Below are 22,658 nucleotides of genomic sequence, written 5' to 3' on the forward strand. Positions count from 1 at the left end.
GTACTGTCTGCTGTACATAGTCCACTGTATGTCCTAGAGAGCTCCCTGGGACCTTCAAACCTGAAAATGCACAGTGTTTGTCCTCTGAGATCTAAGTATGTGAATAAAAAGCTCCAGAAAGATAGGCTGAAGGATTTTACTTAGTCAATGGGAAGATGTGTTGTTTGCAGTAACACAATTTTGTCTTAAAAAGCCACTTCTAGATCTGCAGTGGGAAATAATACCAGAGGTAACAAAATGACTACCCTCAAAGTGTTTAACAAAAAACTTTTATTTCAAATGAAAGCTTTGAAAACCTTGCAGATTTTTAATGGAGAGCAAGTTAAGAGAGGTGGTTCTGATGCCTTCACCTTCTTAACACAAACAGTTGCTCATTTGTTGTCCAAACATTGCTCTAATGCTTGGCAGACAAAGGATTGAGGCAGGAATACCAGTACATCCAAAATATTCTTGGTTCCTGCAGAGCCATGCTATACATCTGTCACCAGACTAGAAACAGCTACTTAACTTCAATGGACAGGGGGAAACCCTACAGCCCTGCCTTCTCCCTCTCTGCAGTTTGTACTCCTACAGGTGATCTGCTTCACCTCATCAGGATGGGTCACATTCAGCTAAGGATTGGAAGCAGTGGTTAAGATCTTGTCAGCTATTTGCACTAACACTTCAGATGCTTTGATACCAGATGCATTTGATACCAAGGGCAATTTAGCAGCAGCAGCACTTCAATAGACAGACACCTTCCAGTATGTGCCAAGGGAAGCACTTCAGGAGAACATGAGTATCATTGAGTATCATTTGCCTTCTGGCTTGGGGAAAGGCACGTGGGGTGTTAACTTTAAATGTGAAGAAGTTGTTCAGAGTCACATTCCTTGACTGGTTTCCTGATGCTATTATCAAAGCATTTAAGCCAGTGGTTAGGCTGATACTCAGACTTCTGTGCCTTCAGGAAGAAATGCCTGGGAGGAGTTAAGTAACATGGGCAGCTTTTACTAGTGGCAGTGACCAGATGACATACCTACCCTCCCTACCTCGTCCTGACAGGCTCTCACCTTCCTCACTTCAGTTCAAATTCTCTTTGAAGAAAAACCCAATGCACATGTAACATCAATAAGCTTCAGGTACTATAGAACCAGGGAAGAGGAATCCTGATGGGATAGAGATGGGATATTTCTAGTTTGATATTGATTATCTGAAGTGTTACAAATACATTTCGAGATTCTGTTTGGGGACTCAAACTTACTGCCCAAGAAATACTCTTTAAAAAAAGTTACATAGAAGAACTTCTAAAATCTGTATTAGAAATCTGAAAATCCAGTCTCAAATTAAGGATAAATACCTATTTACATTTGTCATTTCATTCAGCATTTGTTTATTTACTACACAGCTGCTGTCTGAAGTATGTTTTCTGATGCCCTAGGAAGATTTTACCTTCTTTGCAGTATTCAAACTTCAGGTAGCAACAGAACATTTTTTTTTTTTAGTGCCTATTTGATTTAAGATAATCAACTTTACACACAGTAGCCCCTGTTTCAGGGATAATCGTGGCAGGCAAAAGCAAGTGATTTAATCTTTCAAAGCTGGAAACAGGCAGGAACTTAGAACTACTGAGTTAGAGTGTAACCATATCACCCTGTTTCTTTGATTGAGATGAAGCAGCTTGCAGACTGGAGGACACTCAGGTACTTCCTATGAACTCTCACCAAACAGGAGGCCTTGTAAGATGTACATTACAGTCCCATTAATTAGTTGGATAAAGTGACGTTTGGTCCATCATGATTCCATTGGTGTCTCTGAACTGTTGCTGCTGCTGCCGGCTGTGGAGCTGGAAGGCACAGAGCTGGCACTGGCCAGAACGAGTCTCTCTCTGTTTCCAAACACTTCATTCACTGCAACCAAGATCAGAGATTGCTCATGTCTTTATTGTGCCAGGACAAGCACGGTACAGCACGATGAACACCACAGAATGGAAATCCTAACCTGGTGCAGTTTCAAAGTTTTTCCCCCCTTGCCCCAAGTAGGGAGTCAAAGCTTTACCTATCAGGACAATCTCCTGCATATGATATTTAAATTACAAGTCCTGTTATTTCTCCCATAGACTACACTAGAGTCTGTGCATAATTCCTGTACCTAAGTACTGTGAAGCGGATGAGTCCTGTAGAGCAAAATAATTAAGTTTAAATAATGTGTTCTAGTTTTAGCCTTTCTGGTTTCCACCAAACTCTTAAAAGCCTTCTCCAAAAATTCATGCCATTTAGGTTAATGTAGATATGACAACTGATCAACATCAGTCCTCTCTTCTATTCCTACAGGCACTCAATGTGATATTACACCAGGAACGTTAAGAAAAAAGTAAAACATAGGTACTATAGGTACTATAGGTACTATAAGAAATCAAGTATTATATATACTTCAGCTACAGGAACATAAGTCACGTGACAAAAGCAACTCCAAAACTCCCCATTTTTTGAAGCAGAAAATATGAACACATTTGCAGTCTTGGGGTATTTAATAATATTAACCTACAGTTTTTCTCAGCCACAAGACATTACTGAATATACAAGTACACTCCAGAGGCATGGGGAGAGAACCACAAGAGTCAAAGAAATGAGACTTACCTGCAGAAACCTTGCTTATATCCCAGACACGAAGCCCCTCTTGCTCTCCTCCAAAGGCAAAAACAAATGGGAAGTCAGGGCAGCAAGCAGCGCAGAAGAGAACACCCTGGAGGGAGGCAGAAAGAGGAGGATTTTTCTAAAATTTATCATCCAAAAATGAATTTGGCATCTGAAAATACTTCCACCAAGCAAGTTTTAACAAGTGTAAGCTCTTTAAGCTTCCTGAAACTTATTCTGCAGAGGCACAAAATTGAAGTCAAGATCTGTAAATTACAAACAGTAAAGCACATCTTGGCCTCACTGATGCACCTCAGAGTACCAACAGTTCCACTCAGAACATTGCATGTGGTATTTAGGATTGAGGCTTTGAAGCAGCCAATTACACATTGGATTGAATACTGCACGGTAATTAGCATGATTTATCCAGAATACATAAATGCAATTTTTTTTTTCCCCTAAATGATATTAGAGTATGTAAACCAGGATTCAAGTTGGACAGAAAAGATAATGCAGACACAGTTTATATAGGCACCTTCTTGGAATCAAGAAATTACTATTTACCATTTTCATATTCCTGGAATGGATTAAGCTTGGTCTGTCACCCAGGATATCCCAAATTTTCACAAATTTGTCAGCAGATGATGTCACAAGGCACCCTTTGATCTGACTGCTTAGTTGTAGCCCTGGAAGATTTAAGAATGCAGTAATGTGAGAGCCCCAGGTATCCAGCGTTTCACAGAGATGAGGATACATTCTGAAGTGAGTCAGGAGAACAAAGCTAATACCCTCCTTGCACTAAACTCTGTGCCAGAGCAAAGAAGTAAAAAGTTACAGAAGTTTCATGCTGCCACTGTGCCCTGTAGTTGAGAGCAAACTGACTTCATGCAGGCCTATTTTAATTCTCAATCCTACAACAGTAGCATTGCGAAGATGCAATAGCAAGTTCTGCTTCTTGCTTCACATAATCTGGTTTCCCCAGGTAGTTCTTGTCATTAGTTTGCCAAAGAACATCTCTTTTGCACAGAATATGAATCCCGAAGTGGCTTAGGTTGGAAGGGCCATCTACTCCAACCCCCCTGCCAAGAGCAGGGATGCCTCTCATCTAGACAAGGTTGCTCAAGGCCTCATCCAACCTGGCCTTGAACACTTCCAGGGAGGGGACAGCCACAACTCCTCTGGGCAACCTGTTCCACAGTCTCACCACCCTTGTACTAAAGAACTTCTTCCTGATATCCGATCTAAACCTATTCTCCTTCATTTCCCCTTGTTCTAATGCTGGAAATCTTTGGGCTGGACTCTTATGAAAAGTCTCTCTCCAGCCTTCTTGTAGGGAAGGCATATTCATATACCATTGTGTATTCATATGATCTCATTTTAGACACCAATCTGTGCTTCAAGTTACTATTTAGAAGCTTCTACACTGATCAAATAATTCAACCAGCCTAAAGGAGGCAGTGTGAAAACCTTACCATATGCCATACCTAAATCATCTCCAGAGTAAATGTCAGTATAAAATAATTATGGCTAGAGGAAATAAACATTGTAGTTCATTATCCTGGATGAGACTGCATAGTGTTTGTTCTTCCTCACTCAAAAAACACATGGAGTGTGTCCCAAGAGAACAGATCTGTTTTGACATGTTTATACATGGTATTCACTGAGAAAAGCTCACTGCTGTTAAAATACTTCACTTACAATGGCTTCTCAGCAGAGATTCATTTCATATGCCAGCTACCCCTCAGCTGTGCCTCACCACTGGGGACAAACACAACACACACACAATTTACCTGACACCTCTTCATCATGAGCTTTCAGAGTAAACAGCGGTTTATCAGAACGAGCATCCAGACAGTACACAAAGCCATCCTCTGTGCTTGCCTAAGGAGACCACAACATTTGAAAAACAGAGGTTGTCACTCATTTGGCAAAAAGTTTCTATGAAATAGTACTCGTCCCCTAGTAAATCCCTGTGATTGGAGACAGACTTCCACTGCTTCTTGGCAAGACATATCAGAGTACACAGTTCTGCATCCCTGAAGTCAGACTCCATCCAGATGCTGCCTGAGCTATTCCATGTACCTAAGCTATACTGCAGGGACTTCCATGGAAGTCATAATCCTATACAAACTTCCCAAATTGTATGTTGAAGATGGTTGCACCACTAAGCTTGGCTTTCTTATATGGCAATGAAATACAGAGCCTTCAGTCTCTTAAAAGTCAGCTCAAACTTTCTGGAGCCATCCTGTGGCTTCATAGTCCTTTACAAAGCTAAAGGTGATTCAACTGAGAGATGTACAGCACAAACTAAAGAGAAATGAGTGACTGCTTTTGTTGGCTGCATACACAAAGCAACAGAGAACTAGACAGACAGCCACTGAGATAATAATTCTGGGGTTTTTTTTATTATTATTCTGATAATAATATAGACAAACCAAGACATTTTTAACTCTATACCAGAGAGGGGCCTCTAGCACTGACTTGAAACACTAAATTAATATTCAGGCTCTTAGTTCTAATCAGCTACTTCTCAGATGAATAGGAAATATAACCCAGCCACAGAGCACAAACAATGCAGCAAAGAAGCCACCTATGGAATTAAAATCTATCAGCATAAATTGCTTTTCTATTGTAACAATGAAGACACCTAAAAAGTAGCTGGTCTTGATGTACGTATTGAAAAAACTACCTAAAACCATCCTCCCACACACTGCATTTTTAAAATAAGCAACACCAACAGTCCCAGCTGTCCATCAGGTCCATTATCTGATTCAGCAACATTATGAACATAGTAATACAGTGTAAATGAAATGGCAAGACAAGAGCATGTACTCACTAAGAAATTACAAGGGGAAAAATTATTCCAGATAACTCTTTCAACCTGACCACTAAACCTCCACGTTCGATGGTTATCTTCTGGGTTTCTGCAATCATACAGCACAGCTGATCTATGGGAAAAAAGGGGTGGGAAATTAAGATAAAATAATGATAGAATACTTTATGAAGTTTATCACTGGCATCTACAGAAGGTCCATGTAAACTACTAATTAAAAGCTAAAAAGGAAACACTTTCACTATTTCGTCTTCTAACTCAGTAACAGAAGAAAATTTCTCAGATAAGAACAAGCTTTTTACATATGATTCAAAGTTTCATCTTGGCTACAAAGAAACATTCTATTTAACTGAACAAGGCTCAAATTTGCTCAATACACGAGATACTTACCATACAGGAGACCATAATTATGCAAATGTATCACTTAATTATGAACAGACTTCAAACTTCAGTAAAGTCAAGTAATGACTGTTCAAAAAAGCCACACTAATGAGGAAATGAATTTGTGATACATACGCAAACATTTGCAAATATGCTTTAATAAAAAAAAAAATAAATTAATCTTTACAAGCAGTTAGGGAAATGCTACTCTAAAGAGGAGAAATAGCAGATGGGAATTAGTGAGTTCTTTGGCATTTTTTACAGGCTTGTGCTTAGCACAGTGATGGCAGAATCTGTCCCTACTTAGGAAGCTCCTGGATGCAAATGCAAGAAAGGAGCAGTGATGTCACTCTTGCAACATCTCACCACAATTTACAACCACAGTGTGACCCACTCCCACTCCCACTCTATTCTATAATTAAAGCCAAGGAAATGTGATGTAGATTGCTCAGTTCTTTTCCCAGTCATTTTACAACAACTTTCAATGTCCAACTTTTAGGTTACAAAAGCACCTGCTAGAGTTCATTGAATAGCCTGTGGTCCTGGGAAGATTTACAGGAAAAGTCCACAAAGGCAGTCTACTAATTTATAGATAGTTCCCTGGTTTACAGGTGACTGTGGGACCAAAGGGCTAGCTAAAAAGGGATCAGTAAGTTGGTCTCAGTGTTTGGACTGTTTTCTTATTTTTAAAGAAGGAAGCCAAATGGGAAGAAACTGGAGAGAAGCAGGTTCCTAACAACAGAAGTGTTTTGTCTGACACTTGGACTTAGGCAGATGCAGCAAGAGCATAACACAAGCCAGAGAACATAAAGGCTTGAATAAAGATTGACAAGTCTCTAAATACTTTAAGAGAAGGACAAAGCCTTAAAAGCAAAACACAAAAAATCATGGTTCTAGAATAAAATTTAAAAGCTACCCCTGGGGAGGTGGGAGAACAGAGGGGAAGTTTTTTGGCTGGCAGGGCTTGTAAACACTGGCACTGGCAGAGCTACTCCAGCGTGCAGACACAAACCACTCCAGCATCTCCAAGCTACAGTCACAGATGATGTGTTAGGCTTTGGCTACGGCACGCCTATCAGCAGAGGCTGTTGGGAGTGGACTGAGATTCTGAAGGTCCCTTTTGCCCCCACCCTGGTCTTATTTGGCAAAACCTGGACAAGTTTTCATGGGAAGGAACAGTTACACCTGCCTGGCAAAGAAAATGCCAATCCAGATAGTTAAAGGATTTGGCAAGTCCTGAGACAGAGGTAAGGAAAACTACATTTTGGCCACATACAAACCTGGCTACCTTACTGGAAATAAAAACCAACAACATAGCATTACTCAAATTTGGCACAGCTGTAAACAATAAGCATGAAAAGAAAAACATGAGCTAACTTAACAGGCTGAATTCAATACTAATACCCCCTCCCTACATGTAACAGTTGACAATATTACCCTGACATACTTATCGTAAGATCCAGAAATAAGGGTCTGAGTTTCAAATGGATGAAATTGCAGTGTCTGGACCTAGATAACAGAAGATTTTGATTTTAAAAATAAGCATTTAGATATAACACACATATACAGGAACTTTCTTTCAACAAATAGAGCATAACTTCTCCCTCTCCACAACCAACACATTTTCCCCAAAAAGCCCTCCTATTGGTGATACTCATCAGATTTCTCATAAAACCATGTAAAAGATGTATTTATTTTTATTTCAAATACCCCCATCCAGTGGAAACAAGATATTTTCCAATATAATTTAACTGAACAGAACCACACGCCCCCTTTCTGCCCTAGAGATTAAAATGTTAAGCTGGAGGAAGTAAAAATAGTTGCTTCCAGTTTGGGGGAAAATGCAGATGATGGAAAAAACTGGAAGTCAGGAGGCCAGTGACTCTGTTAATAGCAAAATAAGGTTATATCTATTAATAACTAACTTTCACATTTTAATTATTATGAGATGAATTTCTGAAGTATACATCACTATGGTATTTTAGTATCATTCATTTTAAACCCTTCTTACCCAGAACAAACTGTTAACTGACACCCATGTTTCTTTAAGAGAGTGTTTGACCTATGCTCAGAGACCTATTTGTAGCATTTAAGCACTATTAGCATTTCCTACCATCAGGGCTTTCACACAACAGACACTTTAAAAATGGCTGTGAATATTTTCAATCTTTCTAAAGGATTAGTCAAATAACATTTTTAAAAGCAAATATAGTGTTCACCAAAGCAACTAATTCAGAAATTCAAAGAATTCTGCACAGTTCTTAGAAAAATTACAGAGTTGTTGTTCTAAGGGTTCACTACTAAGCAGCTAATGAAATACTGCAGTTATTTTCCTCTGTTATAAGAAACACAGCAACTATTTTATACCTTGTCTGTATGTAGCATCAGGCGGGCTGCTGGCTTACCCACAGACATATCCCACAGAATCACAGTACTGTCAGCAGATGCACTTGCTAAAACATTCCTGAAAATGGATTAAAAAAGTGGGAAAAAAAAAGTGTTAAAAATCTTTATGCAGCTACAAATGGTCAAAAATCCAAAATGCATACAAAATCTGGCTCTGAGATCAAGTGCACTCTGGTACATAGACAGTCTATCTCCCTGAAGGTAATTCTAAGTTACAAGTAAAGCCTACAAACAGGCTTATTACTTTATATTAGTACAACACTTATAATAATAATTGACAGTTTTGCTTCTATTTCCCCCACACTTCACCTAAAATACCATCTACTGGAAGATTTCTTGAACAAACAAAGCATGAAAGGCTTTTAAGTGCTTCCTTTCCTTTGACATTAAGGTAGTATTTTTAACCCTTAGCCATGCAACTTATTTTTATTTGTATACAGAAACAGCCAAGGGCCAGACAAACCTGGTTTTAAATATTTTGCTCTCTAGTATCTGAGTGTTTATATCTGTCATAGAATGCTGAAACAGCTTCCATGTTAGTTACACATGCACAGACCCCACATTTCAACTCGACCAGCTGTGCTCAAGCAATACACACACAGTTTAGGAGTTTAATCAGAAAACACTCAAAGCATTCCCAAAGGGCTGTCAAATACACACCACAGTTGCTACCACTGGTCTTAAAAACAGAATATGTGGTTTCTGATTGAAACTGCTCCCCCCATACTACCTTTTTTTTTTCTTTTTTAATACTGAAATATTTCTGACTGAAAGTGCTAACATTCTCCTGGAAAAACTGTTCTCCCAAGCAATGTTGTGATGAAAAGTAAAGCAAATGCATAGTGAAGACTATGAGAACATTTTACAGTAAAATCATTATGACCTACAGGCAGGAAGTTGTTTGTAGAGAGCTTTCACAATATGCCTTGCTTAAAAAAAACCAACAACAAAACATTGAAATAAAGCTGCTCCAAGGAGTTCCTTACTTTGCCCCCAAGCCTCTCACTTCAAGGCTGATTTTATTTCCTGAAAGACTGACCAGTATTGATGAGTTTGTAACTCAGCACATTGCAGAATTCCAGACTGCTGGAGCCGTAATTTTTGTGACTTGTGTCTATATTATCACCAGACAACCATAACTAGGTAGATGAAAGCTACTCTTTTGTAATGCTAATGGAATGATCATAACTATACTTTTAAATTATGTATAATTTAAAAACAACAGACAGTGCACTGTGAAGTAAGAGTATATTTATATACATTTATTGTATGTCTATGTGAGTGTTTCCTTCTTCAGTATCTAGATAACAAAGCTTATAATTTATAAGTGAAGGCTTACAACTGCTGATCCAGAAGGAGTAAGCACTGTTGATCGAGTGTATCTTCAGTAGGAAAAAAAATACTAAAAAAATACTAAAAAATCAGCCTGTGTCTAACTGGAACAGTTTCACTGTCCATGCTGAGGATCCTTTGATGGTTGAACTGTTGAACACCACCCAAGAGACAAGAGATAAAAAAACAGCATCATCTTTATTTTAGTCAGGACATTGTCCTTGAACTCTCCCCCAGGATGGACCAGCTTTGTGTTGCTTCAATAGCAGCATTTCATTGCTAGTTAATTCAGGCAATGGGTAATTCTCTCTGCCTAGGAAAACCCAGAGGTCAGAGACATTTCTGTAACTGTGCTCTTGAGGCTCTTACACTCCTTTTTCTGTTTACAGCTCTGGGGCAAAAGCCAGGGAAAAAAACCAAAACAGCATAGCAAGGACTTCCTTGTATAAGTCTACGTCTATCCATGCAAACAGTGTTTTAGGTCATTGGCAGATTGGCACAGACCAAAGCAGACCTTATACTTCTCCAGTTTGTGCATCTGACTAAACTGTAGCCAATATATCAAATGGCTTAGACCCACCTTAGTCCTGTCTAGGTTTTTAAAAAAATATATCAAGATTCCTAGTTACAAAAAAAACAACCAAACAAACAAAAAAGTAGAGGTGTCTGTGTATTTTTGAGAACTGCTTCATTTCAGCACAGCTTCCAAATTCAATCTACATAAGGACTTAGATTTGTGTTATAAGTATACAAATTTATCACCACCCACTGTTATTCAAGCTCTTTTACCTGCTTTGTTTATTCCATGAAAGATCAAGCACAGCATCAGTATGTCCTTTCACTGTCTCTTCAGAAGATAAATTCTGTGTATGCAGACACAACACTTGAAAATTACAGCTTCCACAGAAATCAAGCATTATAATGCATTATTATGAACTCCTTAAGGCCATGTTTTAAATTATCCTCACTTCCTGCAACAAGGCTTTTGATAGAACTTTCTCTGCAGTACCTGCACCTTGCTTCCTAAGCCACATCTCAGATTGCTCCATCCACAGCTGGTGGGCTCACACAAATGGTTACTCCCTTCAGGCTAGCAGAAGAAATGTCACAGTCTCCAACTAATGTGAAGCTTCTTTGGCTTCTTTCTGAACACTCCTGGCAGTTCCCTCTGCCTCCTCACAATTAACTGAGCGTTGGGTCCTGGTAACTGCCAGCTCCCACAAATTCTCAATTAAAATGGTCAAACTCAGTTTATTGAGACAGGAATTGGAAACCACCCATAAGCCACCCCACTCCTGTTCTTTAATTCCAGTGTTTAATTATCTACACAGAGAACAATTAACATTTCAAATTAAGGTAACATTTGTATCTTCAACAGCAGTTCTGGTAACTTGTTGATTTTCAGAAGCAAGTTTCACAGAACAAATTCCCCTTCCAAAGTTATCCTTCCTATTATTTCTAAAACCAGGTCTGAGAGCTCAGGAAGTAACCCCCATTCACAATTAAATAGGGTGGTTCCTTAGATGACTAATGCTTAGTGCTCCTTCATATGGAAAATCAAGATTAGCTGTACACCCAGCATGGACCTCCCCTACTTACTTTAAGCACTTCCTGAAGCATCTACTATAGGCAAAATCTAAAAGATTTGTTATTTTCCATGCTTATTTTACATGCCAAGGCCTGTTTACAAGGCCTGTTTTGGGGAAAACAAGAAATTCAGGAATACAGTGAAAGTCAGATTCATCTCACACAAGTCAGCATCCAGTCTATACCTCATCTTTCCTCTTTGGTAGTTTAAGTTTTCTCTATATTCCTCTAAAAGAAACTCAGCCATCCTCTGTGGCTGTCTTGGTGCATTCACCTCAGACAACCTTGATAACAAGCTTAAATTATGTTTAAATTTTAGACAGATAAAACTAACAGAGGTGAATCCTGAGTAAAAGTATTTTTTTTAGTGTCAACCTGATCCTCTGTTGCTCAATGCCTTTCAACTCTGAGTCACATTAAACACTAATTTTAACCTGTAACAGATTACCATGACATTGTCTTCTGCAACCTGTCTAAACACCATCTTTCACCATGACAGATGGAATTAAACCAGCTTATCTATGATTTTTTCACTGTGGGTAAGAAAAAGTAATAACATTGTTCCTTCATCCAGTAAAATAAACCATTCTGCAATACTTACTTTCTTTGCTTTCTTTTTCTTTTTCTCTTTCTTGCTTCCAAGAGAAAAGACTGGTTCTAAGGATTCTACTATATCAAGGTCCCAAATGTCAATAACTGGGGTCATGTTACCCACTGCAACATAATTTCCTACAAGGAGAAACCCAAATGCAGTCACATTTATTTAGTTACAAAGCAGCCTATATAGCAAGCCAGCTATTGCTCGTTTCTTTGATTAACAAAAGCTTGTATTTATATTTTATTTGAATATTTTATTTGAACATATTTGATGTTTAATACTGACAACAAATAATTTTAAAATGTCAACTGACAGCATATGTTGCCAGGAAAAAATTTTACTTAATCTCCAATACGCTCCTCCTTCAGCACAAGTAACTGTTCAAAGATACAAGTTCAACATTTTGTCTTTACAACTTTAAGAAAGTAAAATGCAAGCAAACCCCACGTCCCTTGTGCTATGGAAAAAATATCTATAAAGCGCAAGAAAAAGCTTAAAATTTACATTTATTTATATAAGATTTTTGGTGTATTTTGCAGTTAATCAATTGCATTGGCCATATGAGTTTGGAAAAAAGCAACCTTCATTTGCAAAGAAAAATAAGGCAGATCAGAGTAGAGCTAGCTCTGGTCTGCTAATTAACAGTAACTTAATTATTTGTAATAAAACCAGTGTTTTAGTCATATCATTTGCTATGGCTGCATCAGTTAGATTACTGTATCTCCAAACCAGAAAACAGATACTCAGTTTCCCATCTGAATATCTTGGGTTTATTTCTGTTTGTACCACTGGAAATAATTTAGTGACAACTTTACATTTATATACTTTTAAAATAAAAAAATATTTAACAGGACATTTGCAGTATCATTTGTAATTTACCTGGTGATTCATCAGGATTAGGATCAAAATTCAACCACTCCAGACTTAGAGGGTAAGCAGGCAAGAGAATATCATGATGTACATAAAATGAATTCTCTTCATGGTTATAAACTTGAAAAAAAAAAGGACATACAAGACATTAGTGAAGAGGAAAGCAAACATCTGTAAACAGTTCACTTTTGCAAAAAGGCAGATGTGGCAAACACTAAATTGGCAGGGAAATCTAGAATGCAAATTCACAGTGTGATCAGAGATCTAGAGCAAAGGCCAGAGCCTCCACATACTAATATTATGCCTCATAGAATTACACATACATTATCCCATGGATTTCAGATAAAGACGTGACAAGCTCAGCAAAGCTTACACACTTTATTCCTACCATGCCATACTACTTTGTTTGTAAGATCACTTCAAAACAGATGCTCCGTATCCGTAACACTCTATGCCAGGTTACGGTAAGGAAGGTTTAGAGGTTCCTTCTACAGAATCAACAATTATTAGCAATTAAAAAAAATATTGAAAAATTCCAGATGCAACCAAAGGGGAAATGAAGGTCAACAGTTTTCAAACTAGAGGAAGCCTGAGAGTTGAGATGAAGTTACCTTTAGCAGGCTGTAACTAAGACAGAGGAAGAATTTTATAGTACACGGTATATGGTAAAGCAACCATATGTCAAACACAGAACTCCCTTTAGCTTATTTTTCTCCTCAAAGAAAGGTAGAACTTACTAACTGGATAGCAGACAGGATGTATTATTTTAATATGATAGTATTATACACACAAAATCACTGTGCTGTTAAGTGTACATGACAAATGTTCAGATATTAACTAAAGTCTTCAGTTAACTAAGACAGAGCTACCCAAAGTTACAAACTGCAGAAGCTTCTGCTGTTGTTTTCTAGGTTTATACAGATGCTGCTATATGAAGAGATGCCTTCAAACAATTTGGTCTTGTTGTTTTCTTAAAAGAGAATAACTTGCTTGCAGAAACATGTACCATAGCAGAAGCAGACAGAAACATCCCTCCAAAGAGCCACCATAAGAAAAGAAACACACAGAAATATTCCTTTTCTACAACAGAAAAATCTTGTACATAGTAAACCTAAACCCATCTCTAGAACAAGTGGTACTCAAACCTTGAAAACTAAGGATTATCTCTTCTAAAACTAAGATGATGAAGGTGCTGATTCCTCTACTCCCAGCAGTGAAAAGCACACTTAAATGAAGCAAGGAAAAAAGGAAAAACAAGCAAACAAATCCCCCACAAAGCCAACAAACCACCAGAGGAAGCTTGCATGATAGGGAAAGCAACCATTTGAAAGAAAGATTGTACGCTCAGAGAATATAAATGCTGTAGTAATTTCCAAGTGTCACTAGGAATGAAATAAGAAAAGGAGATACTATACAGCCTGATACAGGCACCCTTTTGTTTAAATAAAAGCAACTCCACATTAAATACTCCTGGTTCTGGAAACTGGCTAAAACACTGTAATGCAGGAAAGAGGACAAAACACACAGGGTAAATGGGGAGACAAAAAAACTTTCAAAAATATGTCCTACTCCCTCTACACAGCCATATGGAACAGGATAGGCAACATATATTCCCTAAGTTCACTGTAAGGAAGAAATCCTGTATTACTTACCATGAACCTCCAAACTACAGTAGTCTTTATCAACTCTGCCACAAAGGACAAGATTGTCACTGGGCTTAATCAGAAAGTCCTCCTGTTCATATTGATCCTGAACAGCAAAAGGAGAGGACAACAGATGTTAGGCAAAGCACATAAATGTACAAAACTACACATGTTCAAAAGGTTGAATCAGCCACACCTTTTAACCAGAACTGAAAACACTTGAAACCCAACACCCTTTTGCCCACCTGCCTGAAATCTTTGGTGGTAAACAAGGGAAGACAGGAATTAGACTCAATCATGGGAAGACTGAATAGTTATTAAAAAAACTGAAGAACTAATTTTGTGGACCTAGGTGAATTTACAGCAGTGTTTAATTACCAAATATGAAGCCATCTTCTGAGGCTACCAGGATGCAGCACTGCATTCTTGAACCACTGCCAAGATCCCACATACAGAGTTTATTTCCCTCGTGCTCTCAGGCCTTCAGCACTTGATGTAGCATAACAACTTCTTTACACAATAAGCATGTTGCAACTGCTTCTCACATCCAGTAAGCAATTCAAGAGCATTAAAGCATTGTCTAGTTTCTGGAAAATATTTCCAGAAAAGTACTGCCCACAGCTATACTGGGCATTCAGCTGTACCTACCAGAACACATCACATCTGATTTTCATTGTTACTGAGGAATGGAAGGCATTCAGGGTATTTTTATTAGTGGAAAAAAATGCACATAAAAGTTAATAGCCCTACTCAACCAGAGTACCATCCTTCAATTAAATAACCCATACAAGACATTCTGGACTTCTTTTGTAAGCTTTTATTTTTTTATTCACTTCAAGCATCTTTTCAATATTTGAGTTCTATCAAATACTGCACTTCTTCAAAATAATCAGCTTAAGGCTGCACAGTATTTAGTCTTCAACAGTACTAGTAGTAAATACCAAAAGGCAACATAAAATGATAATGAAGCACTAAAAAGTATTCCCCTTCAGAATCTGAGGAAAGGACTTGTGTGTAGTGAGAAAAAGAGGTTTACTTTTTTATGTTTGGAAGAAAATTAGTTTTTCTGACACTGAATAAATGAAGCTCACATTCTCCCTGAACCCCCATGCAAATACCTCTTTGGCTTTTAAAGTATTTCTCTCCTCTCCTGGTACAAAGGAGCAAGAAAAATCAACCAGTTAGTGTATCACAGAGAAAACATACAGTCTCCCAAAGTGCACTAACCAAGTGAACTCGTTTTAAATATAAGACTTATGCCTTTCTCCTTGAGCTTTGTTACAGTATGCAAAGGCACCAGCAGAGATCCTTGTCTGAGATCAAGTTTGACAAAGTCCCCTGACACACCAACCAGCTGTTGCGGTAGAAACCTATAGCTACTGCTTTCTTTCAACCTCACTAGCTTTACAAAGTATCCAAAATGGTATTAAAAGGACAGGACCCAGAAAAATCTCATAATCTTTATGCTGAGGTCTTAAAAATTCACTTACTCCATCACCCTGCCCCAGAGGATCAGGCTCTCCTGGTTACATTGTCCCTCCTCATGCACCCTCCTCTGCAAATGATATCTGTCAGCTCTCCATACAAACTAAGTCAATCACAAACTACAATCTATCCTTCTGAACTAAACTTTGGGATATTCTCTGTAACCTCTCCATTGCTTTTCTGAGGAGGCACCCAATACTCTATCCAAGGCAGTACTGATGTTAAGTAGTGTAGAAGGATTACCTCTTGCCTTGCACGCTGCATCCCTGTTCACCAGAAAAAGAGAAACAAGCAGTTTCTGGGTCCTACTTGACAGGTGACAAGCTTTCTCCACAGACAAGCACAGGGTGTAAATAATGAGCCAGTTCGCCTTAATGTCAGACTTAAATGTAAAATGCACATATCGAGTGGAGTGCACAAAGCAACTTGAAGAGTTCTGTCTGACTGAAAATCTGACAAACCTTTGGAAAAGGACTGCAAGCACCTACAGACCCTAAGGCAGCCAACTAGGCAAAATTTAACTGACTTTTAAGTTTATGCTATTTAAGATATTTAACGTGTTTATAGTACTTACAGTGGTTTTCAGAGTGATGTAAGGATCGTGATCGTTGCTCCCATATACTGTCAAAGCAGCCAAAGAATCTCCAAGTTTTAAATCACCTAGATGGGATTTTCAGAAAATTTTTTATACATGTCAATGATAGGTGAAGTTATCCTGTACTGATACCTACATTGCAAAACATCAGAAGTGGGCTACATGAGCTTCCAAGTTCCAGCCATAAGAACCTCATTAAGCTGGACTGCTCAGAGCTCTCACCAATTTCTGCTTTGCTCCAGCACTACAGCAGGGGGAGCGACAGTCTTTCCAACACTGCTCTAGGTTCTGGTGTCAGGAGTTGGACACTGAATTGTTCCTTACTGAACCACTTAAAAAAACTGGGACAAGCAAATCATTCAAAATGTGAATTTCCAGCATCAACAAGAAGTGTAAAAGGTTCTTCACTTACACTGCATATCTGACATCTAAATTTTTCTTACCTGTGCGTTCCTCTTCATCATAATTTTCCAAATCATATTCATCCAGTTCATCATCAGACACGTCTTCATTTTTATGAGAAGATTTAGGTCTGTCAGGAGCAGCTGCATCCGTGCCGTGTGCCATCTGGCCTTCATCACTACCACCAGCACCATCCCTGTTTAAAGACAGGCAGCCCTGAGAAACGAAGTCATTCAGAATGCTTCCAGGCAACTGCTGAGGGGATTGCTAACAAGATTTCAGCACACATTTCAGGCTGTTCACATCAGTTTCAAGTCTTTATGGCAAGGATTTGGAAACCTATTCACTCCCTTGCTATCTTTTCCCAACATACAAGACATCACTATTACCAAGCTTCCAGAGTTTTTCCTTGAAAAGTATGACAAAATGTAGCAAAAAATTTGGCCTGACAGAGCTAAGCTGTCTAAATACTTTTCCCTGATCCTACTTTTGCAGATACAATGCCCTCAACCTCAATTCTGTGTGTTCACAGGTGTTCAGTTCTTTTATTTTCCCCATTCACAGGCTCTGTCATGCACGATGACTCTAGCATTTCTTCAAGATTTTTAGGACCTTATTTCCTCATACTTCCCATACTTACATTAGAAGACAAAAAACCCATGAAGTTCATTAGGTAGGGACCTACTGCATACGACTTCTTATAGGGTAAACTGTAACATCTAGAAAACTTGGAACTTTTGTGTTTCCATTAAATTAAACACTGGCTAACAGGCATCTCTGATCCCTCAATGAAGCATGCTCCAGAAGAACTCATTGCTGCTAAATACACTGTATTTCTGTCTTTCTGCACACAAAACACCCAGGCCACAATAACCCAAGTAATTTCTCACAGACATTTTTAAAAGTAAATATCAGAAACCTGTTTTTATAAGCTGTTAATTTTACTGAACACTTTGTATTATCATAAAAAAGATGACAAGAACTTTGCACAGGAAAAAAAATTACTGATGTAATTTTTTACTGATGTTGTAACAAATTCTATAAAGTACCAGATGTTATAAAGAGTTCATAACCCCTTTGGTTGTTATGGATGATCTCTAGATTTCCATGCTGAAGCTTAACAGAATGCATTATTACTAACAAACAACACCATAAATCTTTCTGTGTTTTTGAAATCTCAAGAGAAAGGAATTCATTCAAAAAATCAAAAGTTCACACCCACAAAGGAAAAACAAGTGACACCACAGAAAACAGAAATATTAAACATAATTGGTTAAGAAATGAACTTAAAGTAATAATCTTCAAAATGCTGAAGATTACTTTGGAATAACTGATAAACAGAAACAGAACAAACCACAGCCTGGAAAAAAACAGTGTGGCAATAAAGTCACAAATCCACCTAACAAAAATCGGGTGGATAATATACACCCAACTAGGAAAGTTATTACTGCTACCTGTTGCATGTGTTCAAGCAAACACACTGTGATATAATCACACAGCCTACATATCTGAAGCAGAACCAGAAGTCTAAATTTATGACCAAATCTAACTGAAAGAGTAGCCTCACTACATCATCTTTTTCTAGGCAAAAGAAAGCCATTTCTTTATTGTCTTCCTTGGATTATGTTTCCTAAATCTGTCACTTGTTATTCTTTTCGTAAGTTTACCTTTTCCTTAGAAGCAGAGCTGCAAAACTTGAGGCAACTACACAACTAAGGACATTCAACGCTGAGTGGAGAGTCATGATGTCTCCCATTTCACATGTGAACCATAAATACATGGTTGAGTGATGTTTTGGGTTTTACTGACAAAGCCTAAGTACAAAGACATTCTGATCTCCTCTGTGGCTGCCAGACTCAGCCCTCAGCATCCACTTTTTCACACTCAGTTTGGGACTTTTACCTGGCTTGCCTCATCTCCAAGGCACCCATGGTTACAAACCCAACTTCTTTCCTCGCTCTAGATGGGAACAGTAACTCCAGCGAGGACTGGGCCCTGAGCAGGTCTCAGCACCCTTCACCCGAACCACTGAAGGCACCCGACTGACGGCTGAGGAACCGTGTGGGAGCAGAGCCCAGCGTTGTCACACCCATGCCGAAGGCAAGATACACATTCTGGGAGCTGTTTCTCCTTTCAGTCTCAGGACAAACGACCCCCCGGGCGGTCAGCCTCACTTGACACAGTCGCTTCAGGAGGAACTCGTGCTGGCTGCTGACCACCTACCCCACTGACTGCTGCTTCCCAAGTCGGGCCGTCACCAAGCATCCCTGTACTCAGTGCTGGTGAGACCACACCTCGAGTCCTGTGTCCAGTTCTGGGCCCCTCAGTTCAGGAAGGAGATTGAGGTCCTAGAGCAGGTCCAAAGGAGAGCAACTAGGCTAGTGAAGGGACTCCAGCACAAGTCCTATGAAATGAGGCTGAAGGAGCTGGGGGTGTTCAGCCTGGAGAAGAGGAGGCTCAGGGGAGACCTCATCACCCTCTACAACTCCCTGAACGGAGGGTGTAGCCAGGCGGGGATTGGTCTCTTTTCCCAGGCAACTCTCAGCAAGACAAGAGGGCATGGTCTTAAGCTCTGCCAGGGGAGGTTTAGGTTGGATATTAGAAAGAATTTCTTTATGGAGAGAGTGATCAGACATTGGAATGGGCTGCCCAGGGAAGTAGTGGATTCTCCGTCCCTGGAGATATTTAAAAAGAGACTGGATGTGGCACTCAGTGCCATGGTCTGGTAACTGTAGCGGTAGTGGATCAAGGGTTGGACTTGATGATCTCTGAGGTCCCTTCCAACCCAGCCGATTCTATGATTCTATTATCCCCGGCCTGCCGGTGCCCGAGCTCTCCCGATGCTCGGGGGTAACCCCTCCCCAGATCTATCAGCGCCGAGGCTCGGGCAGGCTCCAATCCCTTCTCCAGCAGAGCCCGGCAGACATGTTGAGCCGTGCCCGGCCGTCCCCGCCCCGCTCCCCAGTCCCGGCGCCCGCAGCTCACCCCACTCTGTCCTGGGCCTCCTGGATGAGGCGGTTCAGCTCTTCCTCGTTCAGCTGCACCTGCAGGGCGGACAAGAAGAGGGGTGAGGGCGGCGGGGGTGAGCAGTTGGGGGGGGAAGCGGGAGGTCCCTCAACCCCGGCACTTTCCCCCCTACCACCCTTCACCCTCACCTTATCCGGCGTTTCCTTGGCAACGCCGCAGCGCACCCAGGCGGCGCACGTCACGGGGCAGCTCATGGCGGCGGCACGCGAGCCGGACGGCGCGGTACCGGGCGGCACCGAGAGGCACGTGCGACGGGCTCCCGGCGCGCTCTCAGTGACGTCACGGACCGAGGGGGTGTGGGACGTGTATCTCCGCCCCTGCAACAGCAGCGGAGATCGAGAGGGGCGGAAACGGAGAGGGGAGTGAGGTCATCTCCGAGCGCCGGGAAAGCCCGGAAGGAGGAGAGGGGAGGGGCTAAGGGGTAAAGGGACAGCGGGCGTTCCGAAGGGCTGGGCCGGGGGGGAGGCGGAGCCTCACTAGGGGGCGGAGCCTCACTAGGGAGAGGAGCCTCAATGGGGTGTGGCCTCAAAGGGGCGGAGCTTGGGATGGGGGGGCGGAGCTTGGGGTGGGGGCGGAGCCTCCGCGGCAGTTGAAGAGGAGGCGCGAGAGGGGCCGTTATCTCCTCAGCTCAGTCGCCGTCCCCTGCTGGGATGAGGTCCCCTGAGGCGAACGCTCCTGTTCTGTGGAGGTTGAGCACTCTCCGCGCCAGTTGCTCCCGTTTTTTATGAAATTAATTCATAGAATCATAGAATCATAGAATAGGCTGGGTTGGAAGGGACCTCAGAGATCATCGAGTCCAACCCTTGATCAACTACCGCCACAGTCACTGGACTATGGCACTGAGTGCCATATCGAGTCGCTTTTTAAATGTCTCCAGGGACGAAGAGTCCACCACCTCCCCAGGCAGCCCGTTCCAATGTCTGATCACCCTTTCCGTGAAAAAATTCTTTCTAATATCCAATCTGAACTTCCCCTGGCACGATTTAAGACCATGCCCTCTTGTCTTACTGAGAGTTGCCTGGGAAAAGAGACCAACCCCCACCTGGCTACACCCTCCTTTCAGGGAGTTGTAGAGAGCAATGAGGTCTCCCCTGAGCCTCCTCTTCTCCAGGCTGAACAGCCCCAGCTCCCTCAGCCTCTCCTCATAGGGTCTGTGCTTGAGTCCCTTCACCAGCCTGGTTGCCCTCCTTTGGACCTGTTCCAGGACCTCAATATCCTTCTTGAACTGAGGGGCCCAGAACTGGACACAGGACTCAAGGTGTGGCCTTACCAGGGCTGAGTATAGGGGCAGAATCACCTCCTTGGACCTGCTGGCCACGCTGTTCCGGATACAGGCCAGGATGCCATTGGCCTTCTTGGCCACCTGGGCACACTGCTGGCTCATGTTCAGCTCCCTGTCAATCCAGACTCCCAGGTCCCTTTCTGCCTGGCTGCTCTCCAACCACTCTGTCCCCAGCCTGTAGCGTTGCATGGGGTTGTTGTGGCCAAAGTGCAGGACCCGGTACTTGGCCTTGTTGAACCTCATCCCGTTGGAATCAGCCCATCTCTCCAGTCTTGTCCAGGACAATTGCTGAAGGGTGCTCGGTCGCTCCTCTGAACTAGCCCATGCTGTTGCGCTGGATGCCTGGGTCGTTTTTATCTGGGAGCAGCTGGAGCTCCGAGACCCGTTTAATAGCAGAAATTAATGCTTTGCTATGGAATAGGTCCTTGTGCAACTTCTTCTGGGTGCTCGGGTGAAGCAACGCCCTGCCCCACCTCCAGACTCTGCAAGTCCTTGGTTTCCCACACTGGGCCATAGCTTCCCTGGCTTGTGAGGAGAGACCTACTCCCACTTTGGCTCTGGAATATCCCAGCAGAGTTCCACCAGAATTTAAGGTTTAAAAAAACTTTTTTGTTACTGTGTCTAAAATTTATCCCAGGCAAAGAAACCAATGCCCAGAGCCGATGTCATAAGGGAGCTGCAGGAAGTTGTGGTATCTTCACCGGTGGTCCTGCTTTTTGCCCTGGAAAATGTAAGTGCCCTATACTAGCTACCTCATTAAAGCAGAGAAAATGGATAAAATGCCAGCTGGAATATGCAGGAAGGGAGCCTCTTACTAACATGCAGAATCACTGTTGCCATCACTGAAATCTTAATTCGGGGCATGGGTGGGAAGCTGAAGTTACAGGAAGAGGCATTTTTCATGGTAAAGCTCAAGGACTTGGCAACCAAACTTCAGCTCAGCAGATAGGATGTCTACATTATTTGAGCCACAGCACTGCATTACTTTATCCTGATTCTTATGTGGTACTGCTGTGAGAAATAAGTGTCTACTACAATATTACTACCTGTTCACTACCTTGTTTATTTCACACGTTTGCTGCATTTTCTCTTAATGCAGATGCAAACATACCAAGGCAAAAGCTGTATCTATCTGTTCCTTGTACTGCCCTGTAGCATGAGCATTAAAATCCTATCTGGGGTCTAGATAATTACCAGTCTTGTATTTCGGTGTGTCTGCTTTTTTGTTGATCTGTTATTATTAACTTTTCTGGTCACCTTCTCTTACAGCATTGAAGAAGTCCTTCTTGTCCTCCCATACACAAGTTGGCTACGGTCTAACTGTAAGTCTTCCTTCAGATTCTGAGGAAAGTTTTGTGTAAACACATGCTATTCCCAAAGGACAGGCAGAGGGAAGTGGTTACTCTGCAGTGAGTGTGGTTCCTCTGTATGTTTGGTGGTTTTTTCCTTTTTTTTTTTTTTTTTTTTTTTTTCAGAAATGTACATTTTTATAGCATGGAGGTTTCCACAACAAACATTTGAGCCAGATTTGGTTTTTATCAGAGGAATACCCAGAGGGGGCACACATGCTCTAGCTTTCCTCCCACAAATGTACATAATCACAAA

At 41.1% G+C, this 22,658-nt stretch overlaps 1 protein-coding gene across 1 annotated transcript; it reads right to left on the reverse strand.

Moving 5' to 3' along the window:
* Nucleotides 1-256: 256 nt before the first annotated feature.
* PWP1 (PWP1 homolog, endonuclein) lies at nucleotides 257-20,169 on the reverse strand. The gene is made up of 15 exons (XM_030448952.1): nucleotides 19,900-20,169; nucleotides 19,730-19,788; nucleotides 16,786-16,940; nucleotides 16,322-16,407; nucleotides 14,272-14,368; nucleotides 12,629-12,739; nucleotides 11,753-11,880; nucleotides 10,354-10,427; nucleotides 8,194-8,290; nucleotides 7,274-7,335; nucleotides 5,449-5,560; nucleotides 4,403-4,493; nucleotides 3,177-3,298; nucleotides 2,616-2,721; nucleotides 257-1,886 (listed from the first exon to the last, which is right to left on the reverse strand). Exons 1-15 carry the CDS (start codon nucleotides 19,963-19,965, stop codon nucleotides 1,771-1,773), a joined length of 1,482 nt encoding a protein of 493 aa, XP_030304812.1. The 5' UTR covers nucleotides 19,966-20,169; the 3' UTR covers nucleotides 257-1,770.
* Nucleotides 20,170-22,658: the final 2,489 nt, after the last annotated feature.

Source organism: Calypte anna, chromosome 1, assembly GCF_003957555.1.
Source record: "Calypte anna isolate BGI_N300 chromosome 1, bCalAnn1_v1.p, whole genome shotgun sequence".
Taxonomy (NCBI): domain Eukaryota; kingdom Metazoa; phylum Chordata; class Aves; order Apodiformes; family Trochilidae; genus Calypte; species Calypte anna.

Bases quoted from the DNA above. Each gene is read 5' to 3' on its own strand.
- PWP1 (XM_030448952.1), bottom strand. From the start codon at position 19,965: ATGAGCTGCCCCGTGACGTGCGCCGCCTGGGTGCGCTGCGGCGTTGCC. The intron at 8,291-10,353 runs GTAAAAGAGCTT...ATCCATTTTCAG, and splicing joins TCATGGAATAAACAAAGCAG to GAATGTTTTAGCAAGTGCAT. The intron at 4,494-5,448 runs GTGAGTACATGC...TGGTCTCCTTAG, and splicing joins TTTCCCCTTGTAATTTCTTA to GCAAGCACAGAGGATGGCTT.